General features: G+C 39.1%; 1 protein-coding gene across 1 annotated transcript in view; it reads right to left on the bottom strand.

Moving 5' to 3' along the window:
* Positions 1-24,025, bottom strand: part of LOC149277366 (voltage-dependent calcium channel subunit alpha-2/delta-3-like) — a 199,320-nt gene that overhangs the window by 66,654 nt on the left and 108,641 nt on the right. Inside the window, exons 12-17 of the mRNA XM_089503037.1 lie at positions 23,890-23,968; positions 21,159-21,292; positions 15,287-15,304; positions 11,207-11,278; positions 8,879-8,959; positions 7,566-7,640 (exon numbers count right to left, since the gene is read on the bottom strand). Coding sequence (XP_089359163.1) covers positions 7,566-7,640; positions 8,879-8,959; positions 11,207-11,278; positions 15,287-15,304; positions 21,159-21,292; positions 23,890-23,968 — 459 coding nt within the window. The remainder of the gene's footprint in view (positions 1-7,565; positions 7,641-8,878; positions 8,960-11,206; positions 11,279-15,286; positions 15,305-21,158; positions 21,293-23,889; positions 23,969-24,025) is intronic.

Here is a 24,025-nt window from a genome sequence, read left to right as displayed (position 1 = left end):
CTAAGGTTCTTCTCTCTCCTCCATTGCTTACTACTGCCCTTCTCTCCATTATTACATACTACTGCCCTTCTCTCTATTATTTCTTACTACTGCCCTTCTCTCTATTATTACTTACTACTGCCCTTCTCTCCATTATTACATACTACTGCCCTTCTCTCTATTATTACTTACTACTGCCTCTCTCTCCATTATTACTTACTACTGCCCTTCTCTCTATTATTACTTACTTCTGCCCTTCTCTCTATTATTACTTACTACTGCCCTTCTCTCCATTATTACTTACTACTGCCCTTCTGTCCATTAATACTTACTACTGCCCTTCTCTCTATTATAACTTACTACTGCCCTTCTCTCCATTATTACTTACTACTGCCCATCTCTCTATTATTACTCCCTACTGTCCTTCTCTCCATTATTACTTACTACTGCCCTTCTCTCTATTATTACTTACTACTGCCATTCTCTCCATTATTACTTACTACTGCCCTTCTCTCTATTATTACTTACTACGCCCCTTCTCTCCATTATTACTTACTGCTGCCCATCTCTCTATTATTACTCCCTACTGCCATTCTCTCCATTATTACTTACTACTGCCCTTCTCTCTATTATTACTTACTACGGCCCTTCTCTCCATTATTACTTACTGCTGCCCTTCTCTCTATTATTACTTACTACTGCCGTTCTCTCTATTATTACTTACTACTGCCCCTCTCTCCATTATTACTTACTACTGCCCTTCTCTCTATTATTACTTACTACTGCCCTTCTCTCCATTATTACCTACTACTGCCCTTCACTCTATTATTACTTACTACTGCCCTTCTCTCCATTATTACTTACTACTGCCCATATCTCTATTATTACTCCCTACTGCCCTTCTTTCCATTATTACTTACTACTGCCCTTCTCTCTATTATTACTTACTACTGCCATTCTCTCCATTATTACTTACTACTGCCCTTCTCTCTATTATTACTTACTACTGCCGTTCTCTCTCCCAGAGTGTAAACACTGTCATCCCCTCTCTCCCTTAATATTAACTACTGTCTTTTTCTCTCTCTCCCTCTCTCTCTCAGAGTATTAACACTGCCCTTCTCTCTCCCTCATCACAATCTACTACCCTTTTCACCCCCACATTACTTAATATACCCATTCTCTCTTCAATCATAATATCCTCATTTTACACTCATATTATACATTTTTTCTTCCATAGTAACACTTCCCACTATTTGTTAAACAGAGGTCACGACGCCAGCCACAATCTGCCACGGCACACGCGCTGATGGTTGAGTAAAGAAACAAGAAACAAGAATGTTTTTTAATAGCTGGGAAACTGGGCAACATATTCCCCAAAACAGAGCGCGGGATCGCTCTCCGAAACAAAAGCCGGCATTCAGGAAACGCAGGAAATTCCTGCAGTTTAATAGCCGATTATTAGGTATACACTGGTGGTCTTATTGAAAAGTCTGAATTCTAGGTTTTTTCGAGGCAGTAGCACCTGGACGGGAGGAATATTTGCTGATTATCCGTGGGTTTGACGATAGCCCAAGCGATGTGAGTAACTACCTTCTAAAATATATACCTATAATACCTTTATAATATGTCATGGGACCAGAAATTATGACATTTTTAACAGCAGAAGACTCATTGGCCTCCAAAAACTCTCAGGATTATAAATATTGATACATTCCAACCCTTTAAATGATACATTGTACAGCACTATGGAATATGATGGCACTATATATAATAATAATCATAATCATAATTTCTATTATGTTATACATCATCAGTCTACAGATTGATCAGCCCGGATTATCACCTTCTCCTGCTTCTCAGGAGATGCTTTTCTGAAAGACGTCTTTGTTTTATGTAAAATCTAGAAATCCAGTTATTTCCAACAATCACACCCATTTATTTTGACTGCCCAACTAGGGACATAGATCACATAGTATATAGCGCCACCGTATTCAGTGGTGTTGTCTAGTGGTTAAAGAGGACATGGCAAGCAGTGCATCACATAATAATTTGGACAGAAACAAAAGGCAAGGAGGGCCTTGATCAAAGGAGCTTACAATCTAGTTTACAATCTACATGAGCCCCACCGGTTATATTGTATCAAAGTGTAACATTTTTCGCACCACTGGGAGAATCCATCTGGATTTCAGAACTCCTCAATCATGAATGTATTTAAAGCTTTGGTGGACTCCTATCTCTCCTGGGGTCTGGAAGGTGGAGAGAGAGAGAGAGAGAGAGAGAGAGAGAGAGAGAGGTGCGATAATAAGAGTCGAGTCCTTTTCCAGAATTTGCCACGGAGGGAACGACAAGACGCGTCTCTGCCAAAGAAAAAGAATCCTTAAAGATCAACTCAACACTTAGAACTTTAGCGCCGTTGACAAGAGTTCCAAGGCCCTGCGTAGCTGGTATTCAGACGCAAAGAGCGGGACATCGATCGGGATTAGAGCGTCAGTAGCGGAGGCAATAGCGGCGCATTGCGTATGTTGCTTTGTCCTTTGCAACAATGAGTTAAAAAAATGCAGCCTAAAAAAGAATTGCCTACTGTACTATCCAGGTGCTTAAATATTAGGGTATTAGGTTTAGCGTATTGTAACCGAACGCTGACTGCCGAGCGATATTCCACGCGGGCGATTGGTACAAAATCTCGCCCCCCCCTGCATTCCTCATACCTTTCCATTCAGGAACCCAAGTAGGGACGAGCATCTGCCTTTAATTATTTTGGATTCAGGAAGAAATAATGCAAAAAATATGTTTGTTTTAAGACCAACCGGCCCCAAACCTTCTGCTCTACATCGGGAAGAACTTTTGGTAAAAGTCAAACAAAGGAGAAAGAGAAGCTGGCGGACGGCAAACAAACATTTCTCGCGTGATTCACTTCGCTCCGCAAACCCCGTTATTATTACCACAATTTACAAAACCTTCCATTATGTCGCAAAAGGTATGTAATTTCATGTTGATAATTAGACAGAGTCCTAATCACAGAACACAAACCCAAAATGGGGAGGGGGGGCAAAATAGGTGGTTCCTAGGCAACCGCTTATCTCCCCAGAACATCGTCACCTTCCCAGGAATTTTCATTTCGCGTCATTTCTTCTTTTTTTTATATTTATGGAATGTTTTAAAGAAAAATAAAGGAAAATATTTATTTATTCTATTCCACCCCAAAAAAAAGCTTCAATGCACTAAAGATTTGGTCAAAACTTCTGAACTTTTTGAATTAAAAAAAAAAAAAAAGTTTATAAATGAATTTCCACCAAAAATCCTCAATGGTCGAAAGATTGAATTTTCCGATTTTACGCAGTAGATTCACACGTTTCGGAATCATCTGAATATCGCTGTCGGCCGCAGCTGTAGAGTTGCCAAGCACCGCGCGGAAAGGGTAAGTGGAGGTTATCGGAATCTACGGAGGAACTCCCCGGAGAGATACGAGATTCGCATGCTGACACTAAGTGGAGCATTAACAGCTCTGCAGAGAGTCGGATCCTTCTTGTCTTCTTGTATCAGGAGAAAATAATTCTTATAGTTATAGAAGATAAGATAAAGAGTTACAATTCATCTTTTTATTTGAGGCCCGTGGCCGCCATTGTGGTCGGACACAGAGTGGAAGGAGTCACGGTGACTCGGTTTTGGGTCATTTTATAATGTTTTTTTTTTAATGCAGGGTAATTTTTTTAAACCTAGCCATAAAATGATATTCTTCACGCCGGTTTATCTTAGCAGATCAACGTCATCCTCACGCCCTATACATAAAACGATGACATCATAATTAAATATTTTATTAATTGCTAAATTAAGTTTTTTTTATTATATTTGGGGCTTTTGTCCTTTTATAGTCTATGTCTTTTAATACTAAAGAGAAAATAATCATGAGATTATATCATTGAACTAATCCTGCCACAGTCCAGAAAACGTCCCCCCCCCAAACGAGAGACCTGAAGTCAAGGAGGATTTGACCAATTAAAAAAAAAAAAAGAAAAAAATCTTGTTGATAATTCTCATAATTTTTGAGAAGTTAGGACGTTCCCTAAACTTTCCACAAGGAGACGTAAACAGAGGTTATTTAGAATAAATGAAACCCGGCAGCTGACTAGTTATGGGGGGCATCGTTCTTTAATAAAGAGATTTAACAAAATTTTAAAGGAGGAGAAAAGTTACAACAAGAGACACTAGAGGGTCAGAGACTGAGATGGAATGGAAGGAAGTTTTACTTTACTGAGAGGGTGGTAGATAAGTGGAACAGCCTCCCAGCAGAAGTGGTAGAGGGTAATACAGTGAGGGTATTAAACAATGCCGGGAGACCTTGTATCCCTAGTACTTTTAAAAAAATATATATATTAATTAGGGAACTTGATAATGTTTTTTTTCTACTATATTTCTAATTATTAGAAATATAGCATTTTATTATTAAACGAGGGAAAACCAGCTTCGCACTTTGCCGGTTTTTTTTAGAAAGTATCAAAGGATTTGCTTCCCAGAATTTTTCCTATTTTTCTAGTTGTTTTTTTTTATTTATAGATTTCATTGGCCACATTTTTTTCTTTCAAAAGAAATCAAAAACTGCTATAAATAATGCAGCTCGCAGTTCCCTCTAAAGCATCGCCTTTAATATTAAAGCTGACATATAACATAAATCTCGTAAAAAAAAAGGGGGTATTTATGTATTTTAAAAGTGGCTTATTTTAAATGCAAGCTGGTAGGGGGGGAAAAAGGGCTCTAATCCCTTTAACTTTGATTTTATGAACGGTAAACAGTAAATGAATTACATTCCAAAACACACTTTTAAGTTTAAAAAAAGTTAAAGTAGAAAAAAAAATCTCATTTTGATCAAGATGCGGACAAAAAAGAAAAAAACTCGGCTCGTTCTGCATACCTGAGAAATTGCATCAAATGTTTTGGCGTGTTCCGACCGAACGCAGCATTACACATTGTAAACAGATGTATGTTACCAAACCTGACTTGGAACAATAAAAGAAAATATATCAACTACCGGGAGATTCGCATCAGAACTCCTAAGGAAAGGGCTTTATGGTAAGAAAGGATTATCATAATGCTTTATTTTTTAAAAAACCTAAAGCGCGAGGATTTAGAAAGTATAGTTTTTATCCCCAGTGAAATGATTGCGTTCTGGGTTTTAAGCTCTTTCAGATGTCCCGAGGATGTCTGAGAAGCTCCTGGGTGGTTGCGTTGCAGGAGTTTGTGTTCGCTTTATCAATGAGCCGTAAATCATTTCCAATCAGCTGATAATGTTGCTGGGGGGGTGGGGTAAATGTTAGGGGGATGAGAAACCCTGATTAGATCCTGAATTTTATGGCCCGGTGGACAGTTTGAGCTCAGAGCAACATTTAAAAGTAGCCCCCATAACACCATTGCCATGATATCCTCCTGAGCTATACTGCCCCCTGGAGCATGGGAGGGGTACTTCGGGCACTCCTAAACCCCAAAGCTGTTTTGGAACTTGAAGACAAAGTAAAGCTATACACACATGTCCAAATAGCACCAAATTAATACCTTTAAATAATATATATATATATATATATATAAAAATAAGGATTTTGTTTTATAGCCAAGAACCCCAATTTATCCAACAAGTAGTCCTACTAACATACCATTAACTTTAAACACCCCCAATTTAATCAGAAGCACTACATTGTGGACCCATATAACAGCGTAACCAAATTAATGCAGCTTGTTAATAATTATATTATTCATTGGGTTTTTTTTCTATTCTAACTATAATTAATAAAAAAACAAATATAACAAAGCTGTTACAACTAGAAAAGATGGACATAAATATTATATTTAATATATATTGTATATTGTATTGTGTTTACTGGTCTGCTAGACAGGTTTTTTTTCTGTAGTACAGAAAATTGAGAAGAATAATTGGTTTCCCAATGTCATAAATATGATTTTCAGATCAGATCCTCTATCCTTTTAGTGTTAGAATCTTAAAGAATAAAATATTAAATACCATTCTTTGCATTCTCCAGGTTACACACAAATATATATATATATATATATATATATATATATATATATATATATATATATATATATAAAAAATGTAAACCTGGAATAAATCAATTTTCAGATCTGGTTTGAATAAATCAGAAAATCAAATTAGCTGGAAAAAAAAGTCAAAATGTAACTTTGTTCGCGGCAGTGCAGCAGCGCCACCTAGTGGTGCATCAGAGAACTGCGAGCGAGTGGGGTTTAATGTAACTTTTATATAAATCCATAAGGAAAGTCACTGTAAACCCTGGATTACAGAAATATGGAAATTTTCAGCCCCATCTAGTCTGCTTGTTCTTCTGCTGTAAAGATTCAGTCTACTCACTGTATCACCCTCTGTTTAAGTAAAGCTGGCGTGAGTATGAATCCGGGAAGCCATTTTATCACAAGAACAAAATAAGCATATTTTACGGATAAAGCAGAAATCCGTATGATTACGCGCTGAGGAAGCAGACGCTATAAACTTCTGTCTCTGCAATGAAATAAGCAGTTAGTGTGTAATGATAGTCCTTCTATTTAAAGCATCCTGGGAACACGACTGCAGCTAAACTGTCCTGGAAAACACTTTCCCCAAGCTCCGCCACCGGCCGGCGGATGCGATTTCCTCCACATTATGGGAATCTTAAAATAAAAAAACTCTTTTAATTATTTATTGCACTCTATTCCGGTTCCAAGAATTCTTATAAATTACCCCACCGTGGTAAATTCATTTGAAAATTTCCACTGTTGACTCATTTTTGACCCAAATTGAAAATTCTCGGTAAAAAGTGATTGTATGATAGCAGCACGAATTAACAAGAGAATAACACGGACATTGTCCCATTAAACATGTTCATGACGTTATTTATATTTGGGCTCTAAGTACCAACAGATTGCCCTTATTTGAAGAGGACATCGACTAACATGGTGGACAATGGTGGACATTGGGTTTCTCTCCTTTCAACATCAAAATAAAAAGTCAGTGCTGATACAGCGATATTTGGGGAAACGGGAACTGGGTTTCTATGGATATTCAACATTCTGAGTATTGACTCAATGTTCTTAGGATGGAGTTAAACAAATCTTAGTATTTTCCTATCTGTCTTCCTGCCCAAAGTTGACTATTAAGGTCCATGCTGACGTTCTGATTATCTTCTGGCCACCTAGGGCCCTAATGGCATCTTCTTAAAGCTCTGGGCTCTTGAATTGTGTCTCGGAGGTTCCTTTCGGGGCATTTTTGAGGCTCCACCTTAAAGATTGGATGTGAAAAGTTTATATTTACATGATTTAACAAATGCCCAGAAATGTTAAGACTTTATAGGAACCTAACTAACTATCTGATCTGGACGCTGGTCCAAGTAGGGTAGGTAAATTTCTTTATGACACATGAAGCTATTTACAAAAACTTAGTTTTTTTTGTTTTCGAAATTTTAATTTAAATTTTAAGCGATATTTTCTTCTGCTGTTTAGCTGATCATATTACCCTTTTTTTGACCATCCTTTGCTTTTTTTTGTATGGAGCGAAACTGAAATAAAACAGAATTCTGAAAACTCACCAAAGGCCTGAGTTCCGGGTGCGTTAAAATATAACCATTGTTTGTGATTGCAAATGCGTAACCGTGAATTCCCAGCTGAAACGGAAACAGGAAAAAGAGATAGATTAGCTAAGAATGCATGCGTCCGCGCATGTTACATTAAAATACAAAAAATCACAAAGAAGGCTGGGATAATGCACATTTATTACACCTCTTCAATGAGCGAACATGTTATTTAATCTAACATTTTCTTGCATTTAGCATTTAAACCTTTCTCGTGTTGCTACTTCCTGTATCATGGAGACCTGGAGGACATTAACTTCCTGTGGGGTGAGTTCGATCCTAACTGATATCATCATAGAGAGGTATCTTTTGAGACAAACAGGAAATCATGCCAGACCTCCAGCTTTCCATGATGCAGGAAAAGGTGCTGAAGAAAAGGTTTTATCAGAAAAACCTCAGAAATAGGGACTATCGACATAGGCGGTGAGCATAAAATACATGCAAGGAAAACATTACGTTCTTAATAACTTATTTTGTTTTGTGCTCAGATTATTGTCTATGTGTTTTCACATTAAAGGTATTACATCATAAATCAACGTTACAGGATCCGCTTACTTCATAAACCTGGGATGAGGACCTAGGAGGGGAAAAAGCCCCAGGTGGTTTACAACGTTTCCCCGCCAGCCACAGGACGACACCTGGGCTCCATTCGCATCACATTCCATCTGGTTTCGCCTAACGTTCCAATGGAACCTTTTATTTAACATTTACTAGAGCGATCGGGAGCAAAGAGACTCGCCCAAGAACGGAAGGCAAACATTAGCTACTCAATAATAAAAAGATTTTTATAACGCGATGACATAGATGATCCGGTAATAGTTATGGAGCTGGTTTTTAAAGTATGCGATCAAAAAAGTAAATAATGGGGACTGTTCTCTGCCTTAAAATGGCTATAATTCTGAAGCCAGAACATTAAACATCCCCAAAAATTATCCAACACCATACTTTTTTCTTTTTTTTACAGCACCGGGGAGGGTCCAACGACTGCCAGGTATTAACTGCAACTCTAACGCCTATTTTAATTGGACCAGAAATTGAACATCTTAAAAATGTTATTCCAGTTTAGTACAAGGAATATTTTACGAGATTATTTTGTAATTTGGCACATACAGAAAAAGTAAATTCCTTTGGATTTTTCTCTTTCATGCCAGGACTCACCTGTAATGGTATTTGACAGGTCTAATTTACGCCGGGGACCCTCAGGCGCACTAGGACTGGGTGTGGCGGGAGAGAGACATAAATAGGTAAGCAGGGACTTCTTGAAGATTTACCTTATATTTTGGAATTGCCTTTAAAAGTTCTTTCACGGGAACATCTGTGCCAACGACACCTAGCAGAACCCCCTTTGATCTCTGTTCAAAATAAGAAATGAAAAAATACAGGCTTCTTAGGATGTAAACAATCGATGCTAAAACATTACAGCCCTTCGCTAATTATTTTCACGTTGTCATAAATCTCTTACAGTGCACAGACGACCAAAACGCTTTGTTCTGCCGACGTTTCAAAGACGCTGATGGATATGAAGGCGGATTACGTGAGCGAACCCAGCTGTCGCTGCGCCTCTGTCTGAAACACTTTCCCGCACCAGAAATGTATCGACTGCAATCATGAAATCCGTATCTCTAGAAACAATCAGCCCAAACCGGACACGTCTCTCGCCTGCAATTAAACCGGCGATTTTTATTCTATTTAACGCGGCCAACTGTTTTAACTGCGAAAAATGTAAAACCGCACCATTTGGTGGTTGTTATAACAAAAAAAACAAAAAACCCTCAGCTTGTTATGACAACATACTTTGATACATTTTTACCATGATGTCAATAAAGTCCATATGTGTGAAGGGAAATCTAACCCTTTAAATGCCAGGCCAGTGCCTTGCCTACCCACCGTCATCTAAAGGGTTAAGTTATATAATGAAGTAGCATTAGGAAATTAGTTCTTACACATTGGTCACCTGTGTTCAAGGAAGAATGTCCATTCCAATTTACCAGCAGTTAAAGCAGGTATATTATTTCATATTCATAATGAAATGGTTAACATTGTGACACCAAGGACCTGGCAAAACAAAAGCCATGAATCCCAAGACACTGGTCTGTGAAAGATTTAGGATTGAACCCTTTCTAAGTTCTGTACCCCCCATGGAGGAATTTTTGGGTCAGTAAGGAATTAGGGGCATTGGTCACCCACATAACGAATTTTAGATTACTTAACATGTTTAATGGGACAAAAATGTCCGTCCCTGCTGTTTACTGGATCCAGTTACCCCCAAATCCCAAATGACAGATTGAGATACCTAAAAAATACTCCAAACCCCCCAACATACCTAGCAACACCTTTTGGGTCTTGATATAGCAAAACCCAAAAGAACAAGAAATCAGGTAAATTGCAACTTTTTCTTTTAATTGCCCAGACGGCACATGTTATTCTGGTAATCGCCAGATGTTTTCTAAAACATTTTGATATAAAGATCAAAGAATTTCGAAAAGGCTCTGAAAATCTGCCAACATTGTAAATTATCACCAATCTGCGTTTCCACGATGTTGGCAAATACATTTCTACCCTAATATTACAAAACAGTAAATGAAGTGGATGACTTTGCACGGAATAAAATATTTATGGTAAATTAAGATTTAAGGGTAATATATTTTGCAGACGCATAACAGGTCCAGCTAAATTTTGTACCAGGAATCGTCAGGGTATTTGCAATGACATTTTCCTAATAGAATAGGGAGAACATGGACTTCATTATAAAAAATCCAAGTTAGTTACATTTTAAAACTTAACTTTAGTGCCCAGTGGCAGGGTGGCTTGGGGGCTCTGCACTGGGAGGCACAAACGCAGCGGAGTCACTTAAGGTGAGGTTACGTGACCCTGTAGGTGAGCAGCCAGAGACAAAGCTGCCAATGAGGTAAGAGGAGAAATTCAGTATGTGTGTTAGAATGAGAATCTATGTATAAGTGAATGTGAGAATGAATGTGTAAGCATTTGTGTGTTAGCATGAACGTGTATATGGGAGTGTGTGTGTGTTAGCATGAATGTGTATGTGGGAGTGTTTGTGTGGTAGCATGAATGTGTGTTAAAATGTGTAATTTTGTGTGTGTAAGTATGGATTTGTATGTGTAAGTTTGTGTGTGTAAGCATGGATGTGTATGTGCAAGTGTTTGTGGGTGAGCAAAAATGTGTATATGTAAGTGGCATGAGAGGGAATGTGTGCTAGCATGAGGGTGTATGTATGTGTACTAGTGTATATGTTGGAAGGGGGCATGGGCCGATGGGGCCCCTTGGCTTTACACCCCACCCCCCAGGGCAGAAGGTGCCAGCCCTCCCCTGTTAGTGCCGAAGCCTCAAGATCCTATTATTCTCCCTTAAATCTTTGACATGGGCCTGTTTTATTGATTGGTTGTTCCAGCCAACTAGTTTCATGAAGCCAACAATGGGGGATACTCAAGCATCAGATGGTCTCTCAGGTATTTGGGGGATCTGGAAGAAAGATATTTTCAAAGTCATCAAAAATAGGAAAAGTTAAGCACAGGAAAATATAATAAATGACAGCAAATTCCATGACTGAGATATATTTTGTGGGGTTAGCGGTTACTTACAGTTTCATTATGTTTACTGAATACCGGCATCGCAACCGTCGTCATCAAAACTAAGCCCTGATCGTCCGCCAGCTGAACATAAACAAAAGACAAAAGCGACTTTCAAACAATTAAAGAAATTAACAAGAGATTCCACAATGTAACAGAGAGTCGGGGTGGAGGCGGCCGGTGGGAGGAATTAATGAGGTTTTGGTGCAATTAAGACAAAAAGAATACAAATCCATTGGATAAAACATGTGACGGAACTTTACACGCAACACGAGAGATGATTCTGATCGAACGCACATCTTTTTATTGCCAGTAATGGTTTTAAAGCCGCCATATGGCAACTGGTTATTTTTTTTAATAATGTGTTTTTATTATGACTTAATTTGTGGAAGATGTAGTTCTGAATTACGTTTTAGATGACAGTGGGATCCTTATTAGCTCCGGTGTCACAATCATACATTCCTAATTTGAGGTTATAATTATATAAGTGCCCCAATCATTCATGAATTACGATGTGTGCTAAATATCACGCAGATCAGCGGGAACCAAAATAACGGAAAACGCAAGATCAGATTCATGAGCTTTGGGGCATTTTGAAAAATTGGGAGATAGTTTGGGGGATTTCCATAACGGATAAGAAAGTGGGGTCTTCAGGTGTCGCTCCTGCTGCCTCATCATTTTTTTAATGGGAAGACCATAAATAACTGGGGAATGTACAAGCAGAAGCTTTCAGGTGGGGGATGGCTTCCCAAATTACGTTACCTGGTTGGGCATGGACGAGTACCCAGAGTTCAGATTCCGAGGGACTCAAAGTCCAAAAGATCTAAAGCTTTGTCTTTTTTTTTTTTTTTTTTTTTATATTTCTTACTTTTTTAGTTTTCAATAATATTAATAAAAATAACTCTTTCAGAAATATCAGTAATAGAAAAAGCAAACAATTGTATTTATTAATAGAACAAAACACTAACACAGTAGGGTGATGCACATTTAACATAGAAACAATGTTTCGATAATAGACATAAAACATTTTACAAGAACCATTAATACTTTGCGGGTAATCTGCCTATTTTTATACTATTTCACATCTATTTTGTCATGATAAAATATTTATTTTTCTTTTTTCTCTAAATAGTGAAACAATTGAAGTTATGGTCAATTATATTCACTTATTTATTTGCTATCTGGCCTGAATTCAGTGATATGGACAATATGACAGAACCAGACAACACGGTTTAAATTTAAAAGAAAAACACTAAATTCACATTTTTATGAACAATTTAACGTTCTTACAAATGATGAATGGGGCTATCACAGGGGTCTCCGCACTCTTCTCTCATAGGTTGTCTGCTCTAACAGGCAGCCAATGAGAAAGCAGGGGTGTTACACCAAGTTCCAGACTTTATTTCTGTTCGAGCGAAATGTAGACCAATATATTTTTCTGTTATGGACAATGGGGCGAGGACAATGTATCCGGAACATTCGCCCCTTATGTAGATGCGACATACAGAATGCAATGCTTCACAAACAACATTATGAACAATGTAACAAACAGGCACACGGTAACAATGTGTGATGGGAAAACGTGTTTCTGTTCTGAGGACAATACCATGTGATTCATCTTTAGAATGGTGAAAAGTTTTATGTTCTTGATTCCTGTAGCTGTACCTGTCATTTTCTATCGTGTATTCAATAACTTTTTAGCTTTGATGTCACTTTAATTCCCATCTGTGATGTGATTATTTGTAATGTGATTTACATTTAAACATATAACAGATGTTTCTTGGGTTCCTAGAATGATTCCGGGCACAATTGTTTCTGATCATTAATGACAGACTTCGTTGATAATAGGAATGGGATATCATTACATATAAATACCGCTTATCGATTGTCCGAAGCTGTCCCCTAAACTCGCTATTTTATGGTTGGAAAAAAAATAATACAAATGTCCTTCTTGGGTTAGAAACATAGATATCATTATGATATTTCTGGTCCCCAGTGACAGAAAACTCAGCTCTTTGGAGTTCTACCCATTGGATGACATAGGGGTGCGAAACGCGTCGGCTTGGAATATTTTGCACACCTCTTTGGCACTCAAGGAGGCAAACACGTAGAATGAAGCAAAAGCATGATGTAAGGGCTCAAAAACTGCTAAAACATGGTTGCAGCGAGAAAAAACGAGGACATAAAACATTACTTACACAAGGTATAGGGTAACAAAGGAAAAGAAAAACAAAGACGCTATCAGGACATTAATGGACACAAACGACAGCCAACATTTGTCTTTTACATTGTAATGGAGACAAGATCCCTTTCGTTAGTAACTGTACGGAGTTAAAGCACTGTGTATGTAGGGCGATTTGTGGATTCGATAATCTAGAAACCAAGGCTTAGTACGCTGTTCCCTTACAGGACGGTCCATGGTTTCGTTGGGTTGACTCCTTGCTGAAAGTCCGAGCACTCTACAGCTCGGTATCATATTGGTTAATTATATTTTTCCTACATTTTATTCCAAATCTTTTCTTGACCTGATCTGATTTCCAGATTCTTCGAGTGCGGACTCCGACCTGACGTTGTGGTGGCAACGGGATCTTATACCATGCGTGGGACCCATAGACCGCCCCCTATGCCTGTAAAATGTCCCATATTCATCTAACGCACACCCGACTTCTACGATGTGAACTGAAGTTTGCCACGGGACCAGCTCCAGATACAGGTCTGCTCACAAACGTATTAAAGGGGCAGAATTTCTACGTGAGATGTGTATGTTCTGGAATATTGTCTCCTTTATTTCTGTGTTTCAGACACCAACAAACAGAGAAGACATGATACGAGACAAGCGATGGGTCCAGCTAAAGGCGAGGAATTCTGCTCTTTCATAAACTGGAGATTATTCTGGCCCTTTAAGAAGTCATTATTTCTGAAATAGGAAAGCCAATAGTAAGCTCTTCAGGCCAGGAAAAGATTGACCTGACAAACTGCTATTGTCAGCATTTCCTGAATCTAGAATTCCTGGAACGTGAAGGACGTCTTTGTCATAACACATCAAAGCAGAGCATTTCCACATCAAAACTGCTTGAAATGTTGATAGAAAAGAAAACACTTTTGAAGAAAATATAAAAATTCCAGTCTAATCGCTACAAGCCTGGGCACCAGGTGACACGCCGTCCCTTTTAATATCCATTTAACGACGTCCATCAAGTTGAAGCCATTTTTACAAGGTTATCTCTGATAGTTACTGTGCCTGCGGAGACTGTAAAAGCCATGTCCTCGGCCCCTGATTAACGTTCCTTACCTTAATCTGGTAAAATGACACCGAATTGCCCCCCACGCGTTTAACTTAACGTGGAATGGTACGTAGTGACTCAATGCGTTGGTTGAATGCGCCATGCAGTCCCTAGAAGACTCTCTGAGCACACGTGTATTCTATCGTATGATCGACCTCTCAAACATATGTGACACACAGGAAACAGCAGGGGTGACGATGTTCGGGGGTCACACGTAATGCCAAAGGACGTTACAATCCACTCCGTGATGATACAGACATGTATGATGCGGGAACACATGAAGTGACGGGAATTACTCATATGGAACCGTATTGCTACATTTCATAGACGTGTCGGTGGTAACTGTAGCAATCGTTCCAAGGGTGACACTTCCAAGACATGTGTCTGAATGTGTTTTAGTTACACGAAGCAATAAAACAATTCCTTGTACAGTGGATACTGGGTTAATTATCACTAAACAGTGCTAAACCGTACCCCTAAACGTATTACACGCAGGGGAAAACCGTTTTCCGAGACCCTCGGGTCAACGAGAAGCCATTGAGGGCCACAAGCACTGTTCAGCCAGCCTTGCAACGAAATGTTTTATCCTATATCGTTAATTAATAGGGGTTACTATTAATTACGGTTATCCAATTCGACTCGATTAGTGTTGAGGTTAATGAACTATGTAAAATAAAGCTGAATCAATATTAGTCTTATTGTGGGGAATTACCCTAATTACCACTGTACCAGGTGGAACATTATAGACATGCAAAAAAAAATCAATTATTTAGTCAATGAGTTAACAGAATTATTATTATTTTTTTACCTTTTGAGCCTGAGGGAGCTGAAAAAACAAACAAAACAGAATTCATTTAGTGTATCTTATTTTATTTTTAATATCACCCTAATGTTTAAGATACTTTTTTAGGAGCCATGTTGTTAGGATTAATGTGTTTTGGGGTTTTTTTTGCGTCTTGTGAGTAAAAAAAAGGGACATCGTGTTTTGCGCTAAATGAAAGGCAAAAATGTATGTGGAAATTAATCTAGCAAATACGCAATAAAAATAATAAAAATATTATAAAAATAAAGCTTTTCCAGTTAAAAGTAAGGAAGCATGAAATGTAAGGTGATTTTTTATCCCCTGTTGTTTATATTTAAAATTCTGGGGCAGTTGTATTGCCTGGAAAATTAACTTTTACTTTTTTTTAACAAAAAATGGCTGCCTTGTCCTAGTTCTGCACCCATGTGTGAGCCCTGGCGGCTATCTTTATGAACAAGTATAAGTTATGGTGCTGTTTCTTAAGAGTTAAAAATGGCCACATGTGAAATTTTGGCTTGGCCTGTTAGAATTACGGGGTTTAAACATTTCTGTGAGCTCAGTGTTATTTCTGGAAGCTTACCCAAAGAGCTTACAATCGTTCTGTAACGGATCAGAAGACTATTCCATGTCCTTCCCACCTTTCTATTTGTACAAACATCCTGAAAATGTCTATTCCTAGACCAGTACACAAAAGTTGTTATAGTACAAGGAGGTCACAGAGTCCCTTCTACAGAAGTCAAAGCGACGGACAGACTTTTTACACAAGGTATCTTCTTGAACCTAACATGCAATAGTTTTTTTTTTCTATGATGTCACTCAAAAAGGCTAAATTGTGGGATTTTTGTATTTTATATCTCCATAACGACAGTTGGTGATACAATGTAACAGCTGAATCCCAGCGTAAGGTTTCCTACGACAGTATAGAACGTACGACTGTTCCATAAATATGAGTCTGAGTGATGAAGCTTGTAGAGCCGAAGGAGACATTGCCCGGGGTGCTTTTAAAAATGCATGAGGGAAGAGTCGTTTTGGTTCTTGAGTCTGTGTCTCTCGCATCCCGCTGTAACACAGAGGAATTGTAACATCTGATAGCGTCCTACTCTAGGAGACAAACCTTAAAGATCTGTCAAAACACATTTTTTTTTTTTTGAGAAATTCCAGGTTTAGGTCCGGTTCACTAGCATTCAACGGCCTAATCTTATTGGAGAAGCATTAGGAACTGACAATTATTCTTTCGGAAACTTTCACGACTTCGTCTTATTTTTTTGACGTTTATTTAGCAGCCGAGATGACGGCGTCAGTGGGATGACATGCGGTGTCCTGCTGGTGTGAAATGGAACGGATGCCTTGAGTGACACGGATAAGAAAACGTTTTCACGGCTTACTACACTTATCTCGGGAGTTGGGCTTGGTAAATAAGTGGCAAATGGAACAAAATGCCACACGTTAAAATATAATGTTTATAAACCTATATGCTCATCATATAAAAGAAAAAGCCATAATAGTTACCTTCCACGAAGTGCCCACAATACCCATCTGCTTACTTTTTATTATCTAAATATTAGATATCTTTTGGATTTTCTCTGATTCTAGCTAATTTGACATCTACCATTTAGCCTACAGGTTTCCAAAGGGCTTGAGAAGCACTAGAGGCGGCTTTTATTGGGCTTTTTAATCGCCACAATGGTTTAGGATGATCAGGCTCAGTATGGTGGATTTTGGGTTTCCCAGGATTGGATTTAAGAGCTCCACAAGTTATGGTTTTCAGTCTTCTCCTGTCAGCAGCTCAGTCAGCCGTTCTCTGTTTCTGAAAGATTCTTAGGTGAGACGATCCTTGAACCCATTGTGGACCTTCAGAGCCAAAGCTGAAAACGTCTTTGGGATCAAATGTTGAAGGGACATCAACTTTGGGCAGCAACAACATAGAACTTGTCCTCTGTCAAGTCAAAGTGTCACCTTCACAAAATGGTCATGGCCCATCTCATTTGTGTCATACCGCCAACCCACTGAAGAATCTTAGTCCTTATTCTACGTGTTCTTAAATCCTAAACCGGCTTTCTCCTGTGAATCTGGCCTGCTTCCAAGAAGAACATACATAGCCATTAATCATAAGATCTCTTCTGAGGATTTATTTTGCCTCCTCGATCCAACTACCCAGAAGACGACCCCTTTTACAAAATTTTGGGTTGGTGCAAAACAGTTATTGAATAAACTCATGATTTCAGCAACAAAAAAAAACCCTTTTTGACAAAAAATGTGATGTTTGAAGCCCAAACAAATTGGGTCCTAAAGGGACTGGGTAGACATTGGAGGACGGGTGGCACAGCACCAGCAAAAGTTGGCTCTGGAAGTCTCTTTGAAGTAAATTAGAAGTTCTTGACTGCAAGATAATTTTATTCTATAACAAGGTTGAGGCTCAAATTACGACTATTTATTTTCTTCCTACCTTTGAAGATCTGGGAACTGCTGCACAAAGACAGTGTCACGTCTGCAGCTTTTAACTTTGTATCTCCAAATGATTCAGCCCAAAAAGAATAATAATAAGTAACAGTATTATTAATACCCCTTCATGTACGAGCATGGGGTGTTCTACCAGCCTTTCAAGGCGACTGCATTAGTTCTTGAGCGTGCAAAGTTGTTTTGTGGAATACAGAGAAGATAATGATTATTCCGATGGGCCGATCCAAGCGCCCCACCTTAGGTTGGTGACTTTAACAAGACCTGTCGCCAATGATTAAAGGGAATTTAAGTCAGAGCTAGAACATCTGAACAAAAAAAGGACAATAGAGTATAATCTCATGAATGGTTGGGCGGTGATAAGTAACCCTTATCATAAATCAGAGAATAATCCTTACTCATAGGAATTTCAAATTCCTAAACTATTGCTACATTTCCATTCGCATTCTATGCTATTCACAGCATCAGATTGTGAGACGTCATTCAGAAACGTTACAATAACCGGTTGGCGTTCCGGTGAAATCTTGGTGATCTACAGGACTGACCAAATTCTCCATCTTCCCAAAAAGTACTTTTCAGTGTTTTCTTCATTTAGATTTTTTTTCTTCTTATTCTCTGCCACGAGACAATATTTTTGGATTTCGATGGAACTTAGAATTGATAACCAAGGAATTAGAACCGATTTAGGTTGCGTTCCCATGGATTTCTTCTACTAGTGAATGTTGGATGTGGCCTGATGCCCGCTTGGCCCCGTAGAGTTGGAAAATCCGTCATTTCCCCTACAGGTGAAGCCAATAAACATCATTGCTGCTTTTACGCCACAATTACAATGAAATCATTAATGGGTTTCAACGGAAACAAAGTACTTTAATATTTATAGCCAAAGTCAAAGTACGTATAGCTCCGGTGGCAAGATGTGAAGCGTCGCAGCGCGTCCCACATGTTCTCAACACTGTTTCGAGAACTCGGGAGGCTATTAAATTTAATGAACCCATCTGCTAGGAGATGGAGGACCGGGCATAATCAGTTTCCTTGGAGCCATTTAATACAGATGGCGGGGCGCGATCTACATACCCAGCAGGGAACGCCGCGTTCCCCTCGGAGTGCGCGTGGCTCCGGTTTGATGTTTTGAAGATCTTTTTTGATCTGCTCCATTTTATTAAACAAACACTACATACAAAGATTCACTCGGGAAACGGGGATATCATTAAAATAAATAATTCCAGTGCTTTTAAAAGTTTTTGCACAATTAATGCTGTGCGCTGAATCTATGAAACTGCGATATGAACACAAAATAAAAATTGGCATTTATCAGAAATCAAGGGATTTTTAGAAGACCAAACTTTGAGCACAAAGTCGGAATGGCGTCACTACTTCCGTCATCGGCCTGATACAAATCTGCATATCTGGGTGACAGAAGCAGCGGGGACTCCGCATGCAATTACGTTTTTTTTTAACGTGGAACGGACTAATTCTCTGTATCCTTTGACACTCGCTTTTAGTTCTGATGAGCACCCACTGAGCTTTCCACTTCTCGGGCTGGAAGGTTTGACTGACATATTGCGTTCGATGAGAGTCGAGCGTCGGTAAGGACTTTGATTGATTCTTTTGTTCTAAAGTGAATTTTGTGGCGTTCCATTGGAAAGCCAAAGGAAAAAAAAATCGTATATATTTTTTTAAAATATTCACACTTTCTGCCCCACGGACCCTTTATGGGCTTTTGGGTTGCTGTAGCTTCACTATAATATATAGATTGTTTTAGCTCTAAAAGATCACATGCTAAAAAACAAAATGACCTCCTATTAACTGACTGATGTATGCTGGGTGTTTGCATAAACCTGGGCTCAGTTTTTCTGGGATTTTTTTTAGTTATTAGAGACGTATTGTATTGATCTCTCTGGGGAGTCTTAAAAGAAAAAAAAATCAACGGTTTTTCTATGAAAATATTCAATGTTTTTTTTTCTTAAGAATTTAATAACTTTGGAAAGGTTTATAGAATTATTTTTGGAGTGACTTGCATCAGCATTTGATCCAATTCATGCGAAGGCCTGTAAAAATACTGTATTATGTTAACAAATAACCGGTAATAAGGAGCTATCCATCATTTGGTTAAACTAAATTGATATTCTATGAGCCCAATAATTTGTTCCACATTTTCAAGTTTTTTAGTAGCGGCTAAATCATTGGAAATTCAATAAAGATTTTTTTTTCTTTTTTTTTTTTTTTTTATCCTAAATCAGAAACATTACCTAGAGGTTCCTGAGATAATATAACATTATACGATATGTCTGCATCGCTCCGTATGGTTTAGGATCACCTATTTATTAAAATGTATCTATATCAGGACTATGACAAAGGCATATTTACCATTAGATACTAATAAACCCCAAAAATATATTAAAAAAAGGTTTTACTTAAAAAAAAATATATATATAAAACATACACACTTTTAAAATGATTCTTTCTAGATTTAAAACTATTAATTAAATATTTTTTATGCTCTCGTATGGCATAAAGTTATTCTATCCTCTTCTCAAATGATGTATCTTTCGCCCGTTTTCGCCCAATCAGAATACAGCTTTATGGCATAAATTCCTTAACTGGCTGTTAAGCATTGGCCCCCTACCTCCAAACTGCCTTCCTCCCCCTTTTAGCCCGAAGACCACCAATGCACAGATATTAATGACCCGTAGTTTGTGAACACATGACATGCGCGGGGCTTGTGACATGTAGGATGTTATGGAGAATTATGAGAAGTTCCTGTCCTCCGTATCTTCCAACTTGAAGAGCGACGCGGGTTTACCGTTTAGTAGATCTGAGATTGCGGATCCTAAAATGCATTATACTTCCAGCATGTAATAACAATGATCTATAATTGGCCTCTTAAAATAATAATAAAATGGGTGAAAATATCGGTGATATGGAAAAATTCTTAGTTTGAGAAAGCAGACAAGCCAGTCGGGTACTGGGGGAAAAAGTCATTAGGACTCTTCATCCAAACACAGGACTACATTCTAACCCTAAGGCCATGAAAGCAAAATTACACAAAAAGGAGCGATTTTTTATATATATTTTTTTTTAGATATTTTTTATATTTAAATTTAAAGTATTTCTTTAAAAATCTAACAATGTTTCCAATTTGCTTTTTAGTCATTCCTATCGATGACCTTTTTCATCAGCTTGGTGTTATATCTTCAAATATTTGGAATACAATTAAAGTTGAAGAGATACAGTGTTTGGAGAGCCAGACGTATCTTATTTCCAGCTTAATTATCCGGTGCTGTGATGAATACGTCTGCGCCATAAACAGTTTCCAGAATAAACAGCGCTAATATAATGCATGCGCCGGTGGATCTGATAAAGCCTTGGCCGAGAATACCAAGTTAAATTAAGTGCAGACAAGAGCTAATGCGATACTTACTGTGCTGTCGACATAAGCCTCTGTCCATATAATGTCATGTTCCTGATCAATAACTTTTGGCCGACTCAAGACATGAAGGTAAGCCATGACGTTCTCCTGCACGTCAGCCAAGGTGGATATCTGGGTAAAGAAACCTGTCGAGAAAACAATACATACATATAATGCAATGCACTGAAATGAGGAAGGGGCCCCTGGGCTACGCAGGGTGCCTACTTAGGACTCTCTCTTTATCACACTTGTTGTCTCTTCAGGTTTGGGTGGAACAGAGTGATGAGCTATGATGTCATATCTCAGTGCTCAGCCACTAAGACCTAGAGAGATCCCCAATTTCCCCTTTTTATAAACAAAGGACCCCTGAAAATACCCCTGTCCGTTCAAACTCTGAGGGCTTACAGGAAAATGAAAGGATCTCCTCTATTTCACTAAGAAGTCGAGTGGTCGTTCAAATTAGGATTTATCTCGACTAACCAGACTCCAGTCGCAGGCCCCCACATGCTAACGCTTGCAAAACAACTTGTAGATTCACTGACTTAACAGCATGCGAGTGCCTAAGACTTTACATTTTTGATTCACAGGCGAGAGCATTCAAGATCATTGTGAACTCACATGTCCTCGCCTGTATCTGGCAAACCCTCCACCTCACTATGTTATATAAATACATTTAAAAAAAAATAATTACATTAAAACAAAAAGAAACGGGGTTCCCAGGCGCCAACTAACAGGTTTCCCTCCTTCTTCCTCCACCTTGTGCACAGTAGAGAGAGGGTAATTAATTAACCTTTGAGGGGATATTCCTGTAAATAATCTAAAAAAACATATTGGAGACATCAACCTCGATCCATGCCTGCACTTCCGCCCCCATCATGTTCACAGTGCGGAGGGGGTAAATTAAAGTAATGCCCCTTGGGGGCATCTTTGTCCACCTTCTCCAGCCTATTGGGATGAAGGGGGTTTTAAATGAATGCAGCCCCATTTGGAGGGCCACAGACTCTATAAAGTGCGCCTCCCCCTCTCAATCCTCATCCTGACAATTAACCATTTTAGATCAATTTCCTACATTTGTGAAAAGTAAGAGAACAGGCATTTTGGTTTTCTTTACTTTTTGTCGCTTAGCAGCCGCCATCAAATACTGCAAGACCATACATATCGTAGAAGCTTCCGGCACGGGTGACAATGAAAAAAACGCAATTCTTGTACCAAACAGGGTATTGCTGTTCTAATGTGTTGTAAAGAAAATGCTACAGATTAAACCCACGTTGTCTTTCGTCTTAGAAACATAGAGCCTGCCTGCAGATCGGCCCCATCCGGCCCCCGTCTAGTCTCCCATTTCTCCTGCTGTAAAGACACTCAAACCTTAATCAGTCGTTGGTCTCGTCTTGGATTCAGGAGCCGTATGTCTATCCCATGCATGTTTAATACCCTCACTGTATTACCCTCTACCACTTCTACTGGGAGGCTGTTCCACTTATCTACCACCCTATTTATATTCAGGAGCCATATGCCTATCCCGTGCTATTACTAATAATTCTTCATAGGTAAATCGCTGCAAGGAAACATAACCACAAGGTGCAATGTCTGGGGTCTATTAATCCCCCCGCCCAGGGAAGCAAAGTAGGTAGTTAGGGCCCCGCCGCTTGCATCTGATGATAACCTTTTCTATATCCGCAGAGCGCAGGGATTTCTAAACCCAACGCCGATTGTTCAGCTTAAACCCCTCTTCATAGGAAGCGATAAAGCCGCATTCTCCGCTGATTACTCTCCACCGTCACCTTTTTCTGTGTTTATTATTAAAGATCTGATCCAAATCTTCTAATTTTTTCGTCGTTTAACTTTCAGAGAAATCCTCAGCCGCGAGTCGTCGGGAAAATTGACCGTCAGCTCTGGAACGCGCCGGGACTTCTGCCTCTTGATTGTTTTAATGTATTTAAAATGGGCTGCCGCTACGCGCCATTAAACCCCCTTTCCCAGAAGACGCGTCCTACTTCTCCATCGCATGTAACGGAGGAGCGCGAGCCGCTTGCACTCTCACATTAGAAGAGAAGGTAGTCACGGCGTCCCCGGTGATCGATTGCCCAGACAAGGGCATCGCTGTCCGCGGCTCAGTCGGGTGGAAAACCTGCAGACTGTCATAAACCGCGCGGCGCGCTCAGGAGGGAAATGAACCTCCGATAAAATTGATTTTAGTTCCGCTGACCTGTTTCACTGCAGCGTGTTTAGTTCATGCGCGCCTCGGATTAAACCGCAGCAGAGCTACTGAACCAAGACGCAAATTATATCTCCTCTCACACCGTCCTCTAACCCCCCCGCCGGAAGCGGAGGATACACGCGGGGTATAAATGAAGCCTTTATGGTGGGAATGAAACTGAAATCCGCACAAATGCAGGCAGGTATCTAAAGGAGCCATAAAATATCGGGAGTGTCGGCGGGTATGAAAAGGTGTAAATGCGTGCAATATTCCCGGACAGGGGTGCAGGACCAAAAAACTATATTTTATAAAAATTCCAAACACGCTCAGCAACATTTCAAATTCTTCTTGTCCTCCAGAAAAAAATGCAAAAATATAATAAAATAGCCCAAAATAGGTTTAGTTACGCACTTTGGAGGCATTTGTCGAAAGCCCCGCATCTACAGGAATAACGTATATGATTAAAGGAGCCTGCAGTGTTTATTAATCATTTTAAATAAAAGTGTAGAAAACAGGGTTCAACGCGAACAAAACACATAAACGCACCTTTGTTAGCGCACGCCATCCACTTCAGGTTATCGGCGAACGCCGCTTCTCTTCCAATCAAATAGGTGAATATCCGGACCTAAAAATAAAGAAATTGCAAAAGGGGTTTCTATAGCAACTTGGCTTCATTGGGTGG

The sequence above is a fragment of the Sceloporus occidentalis genome, unplaced genomic scaffold (assembly GCF_023333645.1).
Source record: "Sceloporus occidentalis isolate IW3139 unplaced genomic scaffold, rSceOcc1.0.p SCAF_216, whole genome shotgun sequence".
NCBI lineage: Eukaryota > Metazoa > Chordata > Lepidosauria > Squamata > Phrynosomatidae > Sceloporus > Sceloporus occidentalis.
The sequence above is the reverse complement of the archived record's forward strand: the minus strand, read 5'-3'. Positions and strand labels throughout refer to the sequence as shown.